The following is an 18,978-nucleotide window of genomic DNA, read 5'->3' as shown; positions in this document are numbered from 1 at the left end:
GTCCTTATATTCCAAGAGCAGTTTAATATCTTTAATGCAGTTTTCGATGTCATGTGTACATTGTGAAGGGGGTCTGTAGAGAGTTGAAAGGATATTGGTTTTGTTTTTTGTTTTATATTCGATGGTTAGGAATTCAATATGACCCTTTATAACTGTCATTTCTTTTATAACTTTAAAGTTTATGTAATCTTTGCAGTATATGCTAACCCCCCCCCCCCTCTTTTGTTTTTTCTAAGTAATGTTGCTGGTTCGTGGTATCCAGGAATGATAAGGTTATTAATGTTACCCCATACTTCTGTGAAGCATATTATATCTATGTTAGAGTTTAATTCATTTAGTAGATATAGAAAATTATTTGAATTTTTGTCAATGCTCCTAATGTTTTGATGAGCTATGCTGAAGTGTTTTAGGTTTTTGATGTGAGAGCAATCAACATAACTGGATTCAGTATTATTGATATTTATTGTTATTTGTTGGAAATTAGTTGGTAATCCTTGTACATTATTACTAATGTCATTCATGTTTAAATTTTATATTTTTTTTAGTTTTTGTAGCCTTCCTTTCTGCCTTTATCCCCCCCGCCTTGAGGATAATTATGAAAATAGTCTCCATAGGAGAATATATTTATGAATAAACTAGGAAACGGTAAGCAATTTAATAATTTATCATATTTTATTAAACATACATATTACAGTGGGTAAGTATTTGAAAGTGTTGAAATTTATTATCTGTTGCTGATAAGATTTTGAGTATATAATTACTCATGTATACTTTCATGAAGTAGTTTTTTTTTACTAATATACTGGTTATGTGTTGATAATTAATGCCATTAATAAAATTTTCAGTTGTAATTACTGTTAAATGTAATTTAGTACTAAATATATTTTGTTATGTTACTTAAAGATTTGTGCTTGTTATTTTTGTCACTCTTATAGGTCTACTTAAGAATAGAAATTTTTTTTGAGATACTGTTGTGTTTATGCTTGTATTAAGCTTGTTATTTTTGTTACTCTTATAGTTCATAGTTCGTTTATTTTAAGTAAAATATGATCAAGATTAATGTAATAATTTATTAATAACATATTTAGTTTGGTTGACAATCAATGCATTAATTAACATTTCCATTTGGTCTTCAGTTTGTTGTCTTAAAAAGGCGGTATAGTTCTACTGGTGGGTGTCGGCTGAAATATAAAGTAAATGATTATATTTATTATAATGTGGTTATCTAGTATGAAGTTGTTAATTTTAGCTAGAGTTACTCAGTCAGCATATCTTTATTCATTTTTAATAGTAGGAATTTTATAAGTTTTAAGTCATCGAGTTTCCTATTTTTTTAAGGTAATATTTTAACTTAGTGGACTGTTAAATTAATCATTTAATTTTTCTTATGAAAGTTACCTTTCAGTAGAGTGTTGAAAAAGACCAAAACAGTTTGTCTTAAAAGGTGGTGTGGTTCTACAGCTGGGTGTCGGCTAAAATATAAGTATAAGTGACTGAATATATTTTTTATAGTGTGGTTAACTAGTATGAATGTTGTTAATTTTAGCTAGAGTTAATCATTCAGCATAATTTTATTCATTTTTAAAGATAGGAGTTTCATAAGTTTTAAGTCAACGAGTTTTCTATTTTTAAGGTAATATTTTAACTTAGTGGACAGTTAAATTAATCATTTAATTTTTTATTATGAAAGTTACCTTTAAGTAGAGTGGTGAAAAATACCAAAACATTTTGTTGTCTTGAAAGGTGGTGTAGTTCTACAGCTGGTGTCGGCTGAAATATAAGTATAAGTAAATGAATATATTTTTTTTATAGTGTGGTTATATAGAGTTGTGCAAAAATTTGCTATATTGTATGAAGAAGACTTTTTCTTAGTTGTTAAAGTTTCTTACACTTTCCTTAACTTTCTCAAGCTATTCTACAACTCGCTTTTCAACTACCAAACTGTTCGGAGGTCTTAAATTAGCGCCAGTTTTTGGGCTAAGTCATTATTTTACTTTTATGAATTTAACACCCCTTACAAAACAGCCATGTAATGCTTTTGATTGTAAATGTACAATCTTTTTCTGTAAGTTTTGGCGAATATCATCACCCGTGTGACAAAGAGGAGTATTTTGTATTTATTTCAGTATAATGGTACTGGAAAAAATCAAAGCTCTTTGATTTTACGAGCTCTGTAAGTCGTTTCTAAGCTATGGCATTTTCTAACTCTTAAAAAATACGCTAGTAGTGACCATTTTAAGGAATCTGTGGAAATTTGTTTCCTTGTTTTTGACTATTTTGTTGTATTACTATTATAATAGTGAGTTGAAAATATTGAAAAATTGATTTTGGAAGTGTTTATCAAGACTTAAATCTAAAAATTAAATAGCCTAAAACTGTCTCGGAATCTATGTGAGGCTTTCCTTCAATGGAGAACTTAATCGGTTCAGTTTTAATCGAATTCTTGAGCTAAAGACAAAAACAACCTTTATACTTTATTCATGGATAGAGGCTACATTCCCTGAAGAGTAGAGCCAAATTGGCTTACGGATAGACGGTCAGACATCAAGCTACTTTGTATTATAAATAGAGCAGATGTGCTTCTAAGAATCATAATTATCTAACTATCTTTTTAGCTTTGTTTGTTTCATTTTTACATTCGTAGCAACTGTATAATTTACCTTTGCATTAATATTTCATTCATTTTTTATATGTTAATCGTTTAGAAGACTACACTACAATTAAAGTTTATGATTATTATCCAGGGTTGGAGTAGACATTGGATTGTAAAGTTTTATTTGCACACTCTCATTCGTAGGCTTCAAATTAATCATCAGAAATAAGGGTAATTTTATTTAAAATTGGGGGTGTATATTTTACATGAATTTATCGTGACAGCTTATTATCTAACTGTCGTAACAAATCTTTACGCATGTCTTTCTAGTACGTTTAAGATAGTAAAGAAAGTAAATCTATACATGAGGGTTGTGCAAAATTGTTTTACATATCTTGACGCAAATAACTTTTCATTATTGATAGATAATTATACAGGGTGTTTTTTTTAATAGGACAAAAGTATTGCTCAATATAACCCACTTGCCATTGACAGAAATTAATAATCTACATATTAATTTCTTTAATGGGTTGGAGCAATTTGTATAAGAAAAAAAAATACTTGGCGATTTTCAACAAATTATGCCTTAAAAACCGGTTTTTCCAAAGTACCTATTTTTGGAAGATTTTTGGATCATGATTAATTTTAAGAGTGTGCAAAAATGCGTATATTAAGCAATACTTTTGTCATATTAAAAAAAACACCCTGTAATTTTCATTATTACCGTATACAGTTTTTGGTTCATATTATTGTCCTTGTTTGTATACGCCTTTTCCTATCTATGCATTTTTGCTTGTTTTTGCTCTTGTAGATTTTTCTCTACTATTTACTTGAATGATTTAACAGTCTATTCAATTAAAAGCCATATTTCCTATCATTCCACTTTTTCTTTTAATTATTTATTGATCAGTTTATTAGAAGAGTAACTGCTCTATTGTTTACTTTTTCCGTTATACTATTATATAAAGTAGAAAGTTTTTTTGTCTGTAGCTTAAAAGGGAGGGGGCGAAAGTGACACTTTTTGAAACCAAAACTAAAAGTTAAAGTAACTCAACTAAAAAAAGAGTTACAGGTCTGACATTTTGCATGGCAGTTGCTTTTTAGGGGTACAATATGGAACTGTAAAGAAACGGCGTCGCAACCGCCGAAAACCGCCGAGAAAAGGCAAAAAAAATTCGGCGGGAAACGGCGGTTTTTGGCGGTTGCGCCGCCGTTTCTTCGCAGTTCCATATTTTACCCCTATAAAGCAACTGCCATGCAAAATCTCAGACCTGTAATCCTTTTTTTAGTTGAGTTCCTTTGTTTACTTTTAGTTTTGGTTTCAAAAAGTGTCACTTTCGCCTCCCCCCTTTCGATAACTACTGAACTGATTGAGTTTTTCACTGTATGGAAGCTTCTCAAAGAACTCAGGATGGATTTGGGTTTATATGGTTTTGTAGTTTGAAGTCTTAGAATGGCTTTAGGCCAAATTTCTTCTTTTTCTATCCATTTACAAAGAACTTTGTTTACGGGATCTGAGAAGATACCTCTCTCTTTTCAAATAACCAGACAGAATTACATCCCTAACTTTAATTATAGATGAGCTCCACTACTCAAATCATTTGAATTCAAAATAACCTGGACAGTTATGACACAAACTAATATAACTTTCTTACTACCTTTCAAAATATTGATGGAAAAACTTAGATAGATAATAAGATGGCTGGATGGAAAGACAGACAATTTTCATAAATGTGGATTGGTGTGCAGTACATTTATGACATAAAATATTGATGGAAAGGGGTAGTCTCATTGAAGGATGGATAGTTTGACCAAAGGTAGGATGTATGAAAATATAGATAGACAAGATAGACAGAGAGTTTATTTCGGTGGAAGGATAAGCACATGGAAAAATAGAAAGCTAAAAAAACCAGACCTACTTTTTAGTGCTCATTTATTTTCCGCCGTTTCCCCTCACTCCCTAACCTAGGGGAATTAAATAAATGGCTACTGTTTATAGGCTAAGTCAATCTTCATACGCCTGAAAATTTAGCTATCCTTTATATCCCTGGATGAAATGATCCTAATAAAACTTTTCCCTGCTGTGACTTATCAAGAGAAATAATGTTTATTTTAGAGGATCAATATACTGTTTGTTTTCCAATAATGATTTAAAGCATGGATATTTTTTGCACCTGCGCATTAACTATATAGCGACTTACAGCAGAATGTTTATTTAAGCCTCCTTCAAATTGTAAAAAAAATCCAGACAAGTCGGCTTTTTTTATCTGCTTCGATAGAGATTATCAAATTCTTATCGTTTTTTCCTGACTATTTTGAGGAAAAAACCTGAACCACATCTCTAATACTACAAGTTCTATTGCTGCAAATTTCTGGCCAGAAACCAATTCTTTTCAATGGGTTTAAAACTTGTAAAAGTGGTTGGCGGCGGCGTTTTCCAGGGCTGCTAAGTTCAAATATTTGGTTGCTGCTTTGTTCAAACATATTAATGAAAAGTTAAATATCCTATTTTTTCTAAATCAATTCACAGAAACAAATTTTAAAACAATTGTTGACCCAATCAGCTACGCTCTAGTACTAGTACTAGGGTTATGTAAAATGCAAAACTAAAACGTTTTCAAGACAACTTAAAATAGCCTTTATCCCCTAGGACATATGCCAAGTTTTCTTCGAAATGGAGAATTCGGTTTAGTATTTAATGAGCTCTAGAAACCTTACTACTTTATATAATAGAACTAGTTGCTTCGTCCCTAGGCTGATTTGTCAGGAAATGAGCCTAAAACCATTCAATGACAAATATGAAACCTCTCTAAAACAGAATTCGGACCAGCCATTTCCTAGATCTTTAGCTACAGACAAAAACCCCTTAATAAACGGAATCATTTTAATATTCTATGAGAGAATTGAAGCCTTTAATATTTATGGGGAAAGGGAAGTCAACCACTACGTGTAGTTCTTGTTGTAAAAGGAAAAAATAGCACTAAACTTGCATTATACCAAATCCTTAAGTTTGGAAACACTGACATTTGAACGGTCTAACTTTTAACATTAAGCTAAACGTTTTCTCAAACTTATATACCTACATTATAGATAGATAGATATACCTTAGACATATATCAGACACAGAAATTGCTTAATTTTATTTAGCATATTTAGTCATTATTAGACAAAATCTGCAAAGTAACAGAATTGTAGACTATTATCTTGCAATCTGTCTCTTAATATTTCATTTATCAAAACTTTTTTCTATTTCAATTTGAAAAAAAAACTTTCCTGTTTCATCTTCCAGAAAGGTTTAAAATACACAGTACAGTAAAATAGACGTATTGTTAACAATGTACTTAAAATATTGAACAAAATCTTATTATATAGTAAATCTCTTATTTATTTTATCTGTCCATTTGTCCGTCTTAAAGTTAAAAAGTATAAAAAAAATCATAAAGAATTTTATGAGATATTTAGCTTTAGACTAAAAAAATTACTAATTTATATCATAGAATATACTTTTAAGATGAATAAATAAATAGGAGTCAAAGAAAACTATTCAAATTGAAAATTCTTGTCTCTTGAAAGGCTGGGATTAAGAGACATGTTTATGGAAAATAAATTAATAATCAAGATTTTAACAAAATTTGAATAAAAAGATAATTTTAATCCAAAGGTTTTGATTGGTAGTTTAATTCCTTAACCAACCAATGGACAATAAAACATACAAAGGGAAAGGTAGGTTGCGGGTAAAATCCGTAAAAGTGTGTGTTTTAAGGCTTAAAAATAGTAGTAGAACGATAATATTCACTAAATATGTGTATTTCTTATTGAAAAGAACTATAGACAACATTTTTTTAAAAAAAAGTTTATATACATTTTTATCGTTCTACTACTGTTTTTAACTTAAAACACACAACCATTACGGATTTTACCCGCAACCTACCTTTCCCTTTGTTCTGATCCCTGTGGGGCTTTACTTACCATTACCCACCATCCCTTTCCCATCACAAATTTTCAAGGAAAAAAAGAAAGAAAAAATTCTCTTCAGAGGGTGTTGGTACGGTAACATCCCTCAGTATAGTTCATCAGTGACCAAGATCCTTCACTACAGACAAAAAAACTTACACTTTATATAATTCAATATATTTGGTTTTCTACATATTTGATTCTAAGAATACTCATCCATTTAATCTACGTAGCAGACAGTTAAATGGAAATCTTTTGTCTTTACTCTTTTTAGTATTTAGATTAATTTTATACTTTTTATATGATATTAAAAATTCCAACAAACATTTTATAAGTACAACAAGGAATGGTGATTGCACCCGTAGAAAAATATAGCGTTCAGCAGCCGCAAATTTTTGCAGATTTTTTATTATTTGCGACTGCTGATATTCAAATGATCAGCTGTAACTTATTGCGGCCTAGACCAAAAAGGAATTCTTTTTATTGTTGTGTTAATTTCTTTATTCTAAAATTGAATGAAATTTTATATTATAAAGTAGTAAGTTTTTTTATGTCTGTAGAGAAGGATCTCGCTAACCCCTGAACAGATATGGTTCTCCTTTACAGGGAAGCTTCTTCCAGTAATGGTTTTAGGTTTTTTTGCCCTTCCATATCCCCTACATGCGAGGGGCGCGGAAGTAAGTAAGAACAATTAACTTTAAACTTCATGGTTTGGATATTTTGATAGTTTTTTTTTCTTAGAACTTTTTGTTAGAAAGCTAGCTTGACCAATTGAGTTTTGTGTGTTTTCACATTAATGTCAAATGGTGAATATCGTCTAATATGAAAAGAATAGTGTCTTTTTCTCTATCCGCTTTTTATAATCTAATAAATTCCTGGTCAGATTAAAGTTTCCTTTTCGTGGAAGATTAGTCCCTGGAGGGTTTCTGTAAAAGGGCCTTTTTATTACAGAAAATTTTCATACTACCATAAAACTTAACTATCATTATAATCTGCCATTTAATTCTTACTTATAACAGTAATTTATTAAGTGATTATAGATATCAGTTTTGGTTCAATTTTATTATCACATATTATTTGAAATAGAAAACCTCTTAAATCTAAAAAACACACGAAAACTACAGTTAAATATTATATATAGAGCAGACTCACTAGGTACACATAAAATTAATTAATTTGAAAAAAAACGCAATGAAGGAGGGTGCCTAGTAGAGAAAGCTGGAAATCAGCCATCCTTGTAATATCATATCAACAAATATTAATATATAGATAGGTACGCATATGGATTTATATGCTATGGAAATGAACTAAAGAGTAGAGTAGATTGTTATTTGAGATAAAAGGGGATGGAACTTCTACAATGAAACAGTAAACCTAATCTTGTATAATTAGAATCATCCTTCAAACAACGATAAAAAAAAATTTGTTTTATCTGTCATTTTTTTACTTTTGAAATGTTTGAGACATGGTAAAAATTATAACAAATAGCGACAGTTTCCTGTATTTTAACAGCCAAAATTAATATTTTATTATCTATTCTAATTTACTTATACCTGTTTATAGGAAGTATGGATAATGATATAGTGTTTGCTTTCAAATGTTATAAAATGTTGTTTTTTTTTTAATATTCCCCTTATCTTTTCTTGTTATAATCGTGTAAAGGTTTTCCGTACCAAGAATTTCCTACTTAAAAACTATTTTGTTGCCTGTAGATAATCATTTCTTATAAACATAACTATCCTTGTTCTGGGATGAAATGAACATATCCTATAGTTTTTTTTCTGTTGAAAGAAGTAGATAAATGATATTTCCGTCTGCATGCTTCAGTTTGTTCAGGGGTAGTGTTGCACCATTACAACAAATGTAGCGTTTCTTTATTTACCATAAACTTTTAAGTAGTCAAACTAAAAATTATTGAGTTAGATGTAACATGCTATCTACAACATTTTTAAAAGCGAAGCTTTTCTATAATTAGGTAATAATGACAAAATATCCCCCCCTGAACTTATGTATGTAGGGGAGATGATAATGAATTGACTAACACAACAACCACCCTTTACCCCCCCCCCCCCCCCTCCCCTCCTATAACATTTACAACTACCCAATACAGAATTTCAAATATTGTAACTGGCGGAAGATTATTTTTATATTTTCCTACTTTATGCAAAGAAATCTTCAATTTTCTTTTCATGAAAATTTGAAAATAATAAGAAAAAATAAATGATTTTTAATCTGTTACATCGTTGCGACGCTTGTAAGTGCATGTTGATGATTATTAACTTGGAATTTATAACTATTTATTTTATCATTTTAATAGCACAGATACTCTTGTTTTTCCATTTTCTTAGTTTTTCCGTCCATCCAATAATCCAAAAAGTCCTACAAAACTTCACTTAAAATAAGGTTCTTATAGATATAATTTTATTTATACTAGCGGCTACGCCCTTAAAAACCTCTAGAGGCATTTAAGGGAAGGGGGTAGAAGAAATAAAATACAGCGTGTGTTTGTTTTTCTGGGGAGGATTTCTCTTTGGAGGTTCGATGTTTTATCCGCTAAAATAATTATAAACCATCCTTGGACCAACAAGAAGCTTCACTTTTAAAAAAGATCCATATCAGTTCAGCGGTTTACGAGATCCTTTGCTAACAAACATTTTTACTTTTACTGATAATATGAGAAAAAATATAGCAAATTGTTTTTCTTTGGAAAAAAGTATAGCTAAAATTGTAGAATATATTATTTTAACTAAATACACTGCGCTCCTTTGGGGAATCTTAAGCTTGTTATTTCTAGAAAGTTAAATGATAAATAGATATTTAATTTCATTTTAAGTATACAGTATTACTAGATTATATTAAATTAACAAATTTAAAATAGAATAAACTATTTTAATTTGAAATAAACTAATATACACGTTGTTTATTTTATTCGTTCCGTATTGTATGATTTATGTCTTAATTTCATCTATCTAATATTATTATTTAATTATATTATTATATTATATATTATTTCATAATGGAATACATATTTAAATTAGAAAGAACAAGTATGACAGCATCTATAAAAGTGAAATAAATATATAAATATTTTAGATTTATGACTGTTTATGACCAATTTTAAAGTTGTTACACTACCTATATTTTAGCTTATTGTTACATGGATCTTTACACTGGGTTTAGAATTTAAAGGACAAGTTTAGCATGTCAAAATTGATGCCCTAAGGACGGACAAACCTTAAAAAGTGAAAATGTTTCATTTTTTTAATCAAAGATTACCAATTTTTCATTCTACATCAAATATAAATTATTTATACATATATGTAATAAAAGTTCTTTGTATATATTGAAACAAAATAAACACCTATTCTAAAGGAAAATTATATATTGTTTCTCCATACATTATCGGAGATATTCTAATAGCAAAATTTCAATAATATTTTATTGTCCTTCCCTGATTTGTTTTTATAAATATTAACCTATTGAATTCGTTTGCTCAAAAACTTTGGGCAAATTATTGAATTTTGATATAATGGTTCAAACTGATAGTATCCAAACATTTCGAACAATAATATTTGTCTAAAACTTGGGTCCCTAAATTCTACGATAGATTAGCTTTGATTTTGGTTTTACAATATGGTTCTAGTGCATAGACTCAAACCATGTGGCACCGAAACTGCATGCGACCACTCAATAAACTCCCTATACACATTGACAAAGTTTTTTTGTTATATTTAGTGTGAATACCTGCTAGGTCGTAAATCTCTGTTGGATATTATAAACAAATTTAGTTTTATTACTACAGATTCAGAATATAATTGTTTTTACTATCTATCTCGGTACAAGAAGTTGCGCTACTCTTTATTTGTTATCTGTCTATACGCTCAACTTTCATTTAAATGGCACGCATGTACGTTTGTCGATTGGATGTAGGAAATCTAGATTCTCAAATCCTTAATTGTTCCAATCGTTAAACAATAATATATAATAATAGTACGAAAGTGTATTTTGGTACAAAGATAGTTATTTTTTCATTTCATCTACACAAGAAGTCGGCTATAACTAGTTAAACATCTGAGGATATAGCTTTTATTATAACAGTACTATTACATCTAACCATGTATGGGTAAATATAAAAAAATCTTCGCCTGAAAAGAATTCTTTTTTAAGTTGGACGAATTATTGTATCCTATTGGCCATCTCGGGTAATAAATCTATTCTCTGTCCAATGGTCTAACCGAAAACTATGTAACCCACAGCTGTATTATATTGCCATTATATGTTTGATAAACGTTGCTACTTCTTTTAACTTTAACAATACATTTACTGAATGTCTCACAAGCTTACAAATATTGCTTGGTTGTTGCTTCGTTTCTTTTGAAAAATGTGTTCTTGTTTAATTATGCATCTATTTATGTTTCTATCTATTTTACTGTCCTAAATAGAACATATAATTGTTTACAACGTATTTTAAACTCAATTTTTATTCAAGTTTTAAAACATTTTAATGAAAGTGATTTATTTTACTATCTTTCTCTCTCGCTTTCTAGTTTGTTTTTCATTATCCAACTTTCATTTAATTTCTAGCACATTGCCTATCTTTTCTTTTTTATTTTCAGCTGATTATAAAAATCATTATTTTGACAAAAGGATTTTCTTCATACTAATATACAAAAGCAATAAAACAAACAAACCATATGTTTTTTGTTTCATATCCCTGCCCCTTATATTTGTGGGCGTAAGTGTGTGTGTGTGTGTGTGTGTATGCGTGGGGATGTTAAACCCCAGAAATACCCATTGTTTTGGAAATAAGATTAAGTAGTCTTAAGAACACAGGAAAAGTTTAGTTAGATAGATAATAGATAGAAATTCATGCAGATAGATAGATAGTCGCAGATGGATATTTTCAAAAAAGATACATCTTTTTTCAATGTTGTTTTTCACGTTGGCTACATCACAACTTCTTAAATGTTCTGTGGTGGTGTTAGGTTATTTTTTTTATTTAAGTTTTAGGATAGTTTTACCTTATTCTGCTGCCCTTTCTCCCCTTTCTTGGCGCAATCGCTAGTATAAATAAATATAATTATTTGTGAAACATACCTCCTATATACTTATACTATTGGCTACGCACCTAGAGGCCTCTAGGGGCACTTGAGGATGGGAAGGTCAAATTTGATAACCCAATTTCTTATTTTAGGTTTTAAAAGAAAAGTAGAAGGGGGAGAATTTTTTTTTGGGGGGGTGGAGTAATTTTTTTCTAGGGGCGATTTATCTTGAAGAGAGTGGTGGAAACCTCCCCCAAAATAGTTATAAACATTGCCGAGACCTATGAGAAGCTACCCTGTTAAGGAGAACCCGATCGGTTCAGGGGGTTAGCGAGATCCTTTGGTACAGACAGACAAACATCCTTTTACTTTATTATAAGGATAATAAGTGATATATAGATAGATAGACAGAAAACTATTTATATTATGGGATGTTAGTGGTTAAATAATTTTGATTTACTTTGTAACATATCCTTTATGTTTCAATATTTCAGGAATTAAAGGATAGGGATAAAGCACTATAGAAAATTATTTTGGAATTAACTTTTCATACAACCTTCGATTTTAGACAGAGATTTAAAAACTATTATTGATAAAAATAAATGTGTAATAGATGTATAATCCAGACAACTACCTGGCCCAATTGACGGGGACCTTTTTTTGTCTGCTTGAAAGTCGGCTCAGGGTCCCCAATTTCTTTTACTTTAATAATGTTAATTTATGCATGAATCTTTAGAAATCCTTTAAACATTATCCTTATATCTTGAGAATTTAAAATATTTATGATGGTTATTTCCTCTAACACAATATTATACTTAAAACATAAAGAAATTAAAGAATAAAATGATATGTAAAAAATTTATATAAATAAGAGAAATCATGTTGTTTTTTTACTGTATTTTATTGTACAAAACGATGGTATAATTGTATTTTCTGTTTCCTTTAATGAAAGCATAATTTTTTATACATTTGTCTACTCTATATCTTTGCACTTTTATAAAAATGTGTTTTTTTTTCAGGATAATTATGCAGACCTTCAAAGCCTTGTATCAGCTCAAAAGACAAGAATACAGTCACAACAGGCAGAAATTGTACAGGTACAAATTTAGATAGACAGACAGATAGAAAAAAAGATAGACAGAAAGATAGAAATAAAAAGTAAAAAGTATTGTATTTTGAAATACAAGAAACAAAGGCAAAAATAGACACAGTATGATGGTTAGATAAAGACAATATTTATAAATTATAATACATTGTAGACTGACAAATGGACAAATTGGTAGACTGACTATGACACAATAACAATTTGTACCTAATATGTATTTAAATAATAATTTTAAAAGTTTTCTTATAGAAAAAGTTCTTTAAATATCATGCGTTTGAATGTATTTTTTCAAGTTTGCTTCTTTTTGTAAGGGATTTAGGTATATTTATTGCAATAAAAAAAAATAAACTTTGTTAAAATATTTGTCTTTTCATCATTTAAGTATATAAATTTTTACAATAACAAATAAAGATTTTTTATGTTTACAATTTATTGTTGAATTTAATGGTGGAATAGTCAAAGGCAAAATAGTTTTTTTGATGCAAAGTCTCTTTCTTTATAAAGCACTTTTAGTGTTCTTATGCACGAATTCATCTTGTCATATGAAAAAAAGGGTAGATAGATTCCCACGAGATAGATAGACAGATAGGTTGTAAATAGATAAATGGATAAGTAGATAAGTTAATATATCATGAAAGACAGTTTTATAGATGTATGAGAGAATCATAGACCAGTAATAAGCTTTCCTGAAAAGTATATAACGACTTATGTTCACATTTTTTAAAGGTTAATGAATAGCTAATACAGATAAATAGATAGATAGATGGATAGTTATTCTGTGTCTCATATTTGTCACGAACTGATTTAAATCAAGTTAAAAGATCACTCCGCTTCTTAAATTAGATTAAAATTGTATAAATATTGATCATACTTTTTAGAATGGTAACTTCTCTGTAACTATATTTTCGGTACACCGACAAACGTCCTACCGCGACAAACGTCCTACTACGACAAACGTCCTACGCGACAAACGTCCTAAGCGACAAACGTCCTACTGCGACATCTCTTAAGTAAAACGTCCTAAAAATTTAAAGGTCGAATTTTGTAATGCAAGGATGTATCGGGTTCAAAACCATACCATTTGATAGCCAACACAGACTTTGGGAAAACTGTCGGACAGATTTTTAAAATTTAGCCTATGGTTAAAGTTATTCAAAAAATAAATTTCAGTTAAAGATTATTTTCCTGTGTTAATTATCGCCATTTTGAATTTTATATTGATAAGTATTCTTACAATTAGAGGATTTTGTCCTTAAATTTGGAAGATTTTTTTTATTTCATAATTTTTGAAAATTTTTAGGACGTTTTACTAAAGAGATGTCGCAGTAGGACGTTTGTCGCGGTAGGACGTTTGTCGCTTAGGACGTTTGTCGCGTAGGACGTTTGTCGCATTAGGACGTTTGTCGTATTAGGACGTTTGTCGGTGTACCATATTTTCCAGTATCGCTTCGCAACCAATTAATAACTGGTGGATTAGAACCTGTTCTTAGCCAAACTGAATAATTATGTATAGCATCGTATCAAATCCAGTTTTCTAAGAATATAAAAATGTACAATCATAAGATTAAAACCAGTTTTTTAGTTCTTGTCTTTGGTAACTATGTATTTAATTACTGTTTTTGAATGGTGTTAAAAATTTCGATTTCATTAAGTCATCTGAAAACTATGGACAATTTTATTGGTAATCTTTCAAAAATTTTAAAATTTCATTTGGGTTGCGTGTTTTATACAGTATGTTGCCTTACATTTGAGTTATATTGATAATACCTGCCAAAATTACATTATTGTTTAATGTCTGTATGTTATTTAAAGATTTATTAAATATAATAACTATAATGCTAAAAGAGAGCCATAAAAGTTTTTCTTTCTAAATAACTAGCGGATACGCTCCTAGAGGCCTCTAGGGGCACTTATTGTAAGTAATTGTCGACCCGCCCCTCCCCACCCATTTTCAATTTAAGTTTTGTAAAAAGAAAAAGTGAAAAACAAATTTTTGGACAAAGTTATTTTTTATTGAGAGTGTGGAGATACCTTCCGCCAAAATAGTAAAAAACCTTCTTTTGACCTATAAGAAGCTTCACTGTAAAGGCAAACCATATCAGCTCAGCGTTAGCGAGATCCTTCGCTACAGACAAAAAAGCTTACTACTTTGTATTATATAGGATTGTGATGTTATTGCTATTAACATATTAAATAATATTCTCTCGATCAGTCCTTCCAATCTAAAAGCACAATATGAAAATAATTTAGATTCTAATACTTTCCCTTGAAATAGAATGGCTAAAAACAGAACAAACTTCTTTAGATGATAAATTCACTTTCATTTCAGTAGCCTGTCCCAAATTATTGTATAGTAGCTTGGTTCAGAAATATATGTTATGATAAAACCAGGGATCGGAAGCCTCACGTAAGCCGCGTGTAAGCCTCAGTGAAATCGTGATTTTATCACTATAAAATTCAGCTGGATGTATAAAACGGCTCTTTAGCAGACAATCCTTCTTTCTTAAATTTTTTTTTCTGCTCACAAGCAGGTTTAAAACTGAGGCTTATGCGCGGCTTACGTGAGGCTTCCGATCCCTGGATAAAACCATTTTTCCTTTATTGTTGAAATTCAAAACTTTAGGTGATTAAAGACTATCATTAAGAAATTGCTGACTAAGAAAACAAAACACAAATGCTTTTTTAATTCAACATAACAGAAAATTTTATTCAAGCAACTTTGTAATTAGCGGCTACGCCCCTAAAGGCCTCTAGGGACACGTAAAATTGTTAATTTTCAATCTATTTTAAAATCAGCTAATTACCAAAAAAAGTTTTCGCAGATAGATAGTGTTAGTTATGTTTTTAGCTAATTGCAAAAAATGTCCGCAGGGCGGCGTTTTTTTTTATTTTTGTCAATTTCTCTAGGGAGGGTGGTGGTACCCTCCCCAAATAGTAATAAACCTTCCCAGGACCTCTGAGAAGCTACCCTGTTAAGGAGAACCCGATCGATTCAGCGGTTAGCGAGATCCTTTGTTACTAACAAACAGACAGACAGACATCGTTCTACTTTGTATCATAGATAAAAGGTCTATTCAATGGTGTCCTATATTACAGAAGTATTAGTTGAGAAAATCCGTGTTAATACTGGCTTTTCATTAGTTGACTTTGTTGCAATTTGCCATTAAATAAACACGCAACCTTTCGAAGTAGTCCTTTTGTGGCTAGGTATTGGATCATCAACTGAAACCATGTATTCACTAGTTGTTATTCGAAAAACATGTTCTTAATTAGTTTGACTTAATACGGAACACTTCTCAACACTAGGGTTGGATGATGTAATGATTGAGTATTGAGTAGCTCCCAAGAGCATTTGGTTCAGCTTATTGTATAACTCAGCTATGCCGTAGGCTTAACAATTTGAGATTGCCCAAATGATTCTCACTTCCAATCTTTGTATACATTGATCCCTTGATCCTTTGTAGAATGGCCACGCTACCAAAAGTTGCACATATACATATGCTTTGTTTACATATTAAAGTATATTTGTTTTAAATAAATTATGAATCATCTCTTATGTGGCTATTTATATCTACTATTTTTCTCTGTTATTTTACAATTTCTAGAATTCGTTTTTTGTTTATTCAATTGAGAAAATGAAATATTAGTACCTATTAGTATTTAAGTTTTCAGGCTGTTTTTAAAATCTTTTTTGTTGTTGACAATTTACATGTTAGCTAAATTATTTTTAAGACTGTTTCCTGCGTTTTGATAAACTAGCCCCTTCGCCCCTTGATTGATTGATTAGCCATAGTTTCTTAGACCTAAGACTCCTGGAGTATTAGGAGACATTTTGTATAGCTACAAGACCCAGCACAAGCTCCACGTATGACACGCCGTCTCATGAGAGATTCTCGTTATTACATAACCCTCGCAGATTTTGAATACAATGGTCTACAAAGACTTCATCTTATTGGTTTTTATAAGTATTAAAGACACATAATTGTTCTTGCTGTGCTATTCATAGACATAAGTGTCCCTGTATTATAATATTGTTTATTTAGCAATATCATGTGAAAGGTATACAATACAACCAGGGACTTAGCATAGGGGATCAATACATTATCAGTCCCAAATTTAAGGAATAGGAATATGGAACCTGGAGAAAACCTTTTTCTCTTAACTTTATGGGCAGTTAAATATGATTAGCAACAAGATTTTAAAAAAAAAAACATTTCAATAGAACTGATAATCTTGCCTGGATGAAAAGTTAGATGCAAAATCTACTTTTCCAACTAAGGGATAAACTATCTGAAAAAAAATGTTTACCTCCATATATTTTACCTTTTTCACATTTATTTTGTCTGAATGATGATCATCTTTCAAGCCAACAAGTTGGTAGCAAAATCTGCTAGTACCCTATCCTTGGATGTTTGTGTATATACTTGCTATGTTTGCTTAAATCATGTAACCTTTATGATACTTCAGGGAGGGAGAGGACAGCAACGATTTTATTAATTTACAATCATTTCTCCCTCCCCCCTCTCATAATTACCCGTTTCCAACAGATCATTTATTACATTAGGAAATAAATTTTTTGTCCATTGTCCATTGTCCTATCACTGCATTTCTGATAGTACTTCCTTGATTTTAGACACTACATTTTTTCTTATTATTTTGCATATATATTTGAAGATGACCTTTGCACTTTTACATTAGGTGTCCGTTGAGCATTAATAAGCCCCCATATGGGGACCTTAACCAAGCGGAGCCTATACCTTCGCAACCATGCGGGCTACCCATTGCCCAATAAAACCAAGGAATAACCATAAACGAAAAATTATTCCCACCCATTTATTTTAATTTTTTAAATTTTAAAGTAGTAAGCTTTTTTGTCTGTTGCGAAGGATCTCGCTGCACCGATATGGTTCTTCTTTACAGTAAGGCTTTTTATAGGTCCTAGGATGGTTATAGGTTTTTTTTATGAATAAGTTTGGGTATGATTTTAAGCTAGTATTTTAATATAGAGCCCCTAGATGCAAGGGGCGGAACCACTAGTTATTTATTTGGCATAAAAAATTCTTGAAATTCTTGTAAATTTAATTGTTTGCACACTAAGGTAAATGGGACCCTATGTAGTTTATTTCGCTTTTTAAAAGTATTAAGATGGTACCTGTAAAATACCTCGTAAGGGCGAGGCTGATGTCCAGAACCAACACGTCCGGGTCCACCAGCCTAGGATAACTAAGGAGAACTATCGTGTCCCCTTCTCTGTCCATTCGCCCACATTATGATGGTAAAATGCCAGTTTAAAAAATTTTGACCATAAAATCGCGCTCAGTGCAATAATAATGTTTATATATGTAATTTGACATTAGAAAAGTGTTTGATTTCTATAAAATATAACTTAATTTTTTTAATGGACAATCTCTTTCATATGAATTAATTTTTAAAAATACTTTTATATAATACAAAGACAAGTATTATGAAAAAACTACTAGTAAAAGAAATGACTTACAAAATGTAAGTTTTTTTATGTTGAAATTATAAATAACTTCAATATAGATTCAATATGGTCTTTGCTGATTTTTATGTTGTTTTTTTATTTGCATTATTGGTTATTATTGACTTAAATTTGACTAACATTCTTCTAGTATTATTTTGTTCTCTTTTTTTATTTTTTGGCCTCAAATAAACGCGCATTTAGAAATGCATAACAGGCGCCTGCATTTTTTTGTATGAGTTAAATAAAAAAGGATAGATATGTACAAAAGTAACATAGCAAAAGAATGCTTACATCAATTTATTCTTTAGTCGGAATTTACATAGAGGTAACTACCTATAGATTTGTTTCATTAAATGTAAAATGCACAAATTAACAAGAAATAAATAGTTAATTATTAACTGGAATAGTCAAATTATTGACATAATTTATTTATAGAGTATCTTTGTTATTAGAAATTATGAAGATTAATTGCAATTATTTTCTTTCTTCTTTTTAATAAAATACCTATTTAATATAAAGATCATGGAAAGAAAATGGATTAGCGGGTTTCGTCGTATTTTAGCAGTAGCTTCTCTCATATTTCTAGCCCCTAGTGGCAATCATTAACATGTATCTAACCTAACCTAAAACAACCTCTACAGAACTTCTTTGAGAAAACGACGCAAACTGACAGAGAGACATCTTACCTCTTCAATATAAGATTATAATCACTGTTGCTGTGCTACTCATGGAAATTGTTATCCTTGTGTATTTTAAACTTGACAGTATCTTCTCATTTTTGTTGACATTGTAGATTGTT

General features: G+C 30.3%; 1 protein-coding gene and 1 long non-coding RNA gene across 3 annotated transcripts in view; one reads left to right on the top strand and one right to left on the bottom strand.

Annotated features, from left to right (window-relative positions):
* Nucleotides 1-18,978, top strand: part of RASSF8 (ras association domain-containing protein 8) — a 204,355-nt gene that overhangs the window by 124,921 nt on the left and 60,456 nt on the right. For both annotated transcript variants that reach the window (XM_080180126.1, XM_080180125.1), the window contains exon 7: nt 12,609-12,686. In XM_080180126.1, the coding sequence (XP_080036252.1) occupies nt 12,609-12,686 (78 nt within the window). The remainder of the gene's footprint in view (nt 1-12,608; nt 12,687-18,978) is intronic.
* Nucleotides 1,051-1,812, bottom strand: LOC145334607 (uncharacterized). The gene is made up of 3 exons (XR_013884886.1): nt 1,695-1,812; nt 1,399-1,472; nt 1,051-1,181 (listed from the first exon to the last, which is right to left on the bottom strand). It is a non-coding gene; the product is annotated as an uncharacterized LOC145334607 (long non-coding RNA).

This window comes from Acartia tonsa, chromosome 12 (genome assembly GCF_053477335.1).
Source record: "Acartia tonsa isolate MP-2025a chromosome 12, ASM5347733v1, whole genome shotgun sequence".
NCBI lineage: Eukaryota > Metazoa > Arthropoda > Copepoda > Calanoida > Acartiidae > Acartia > Acartia tonsa.
The sequence above is the reverse complement of the archived record's forward strand: the minus strand, read 5'-3'. Positions and strand labels throughout refer to the sequence as shown.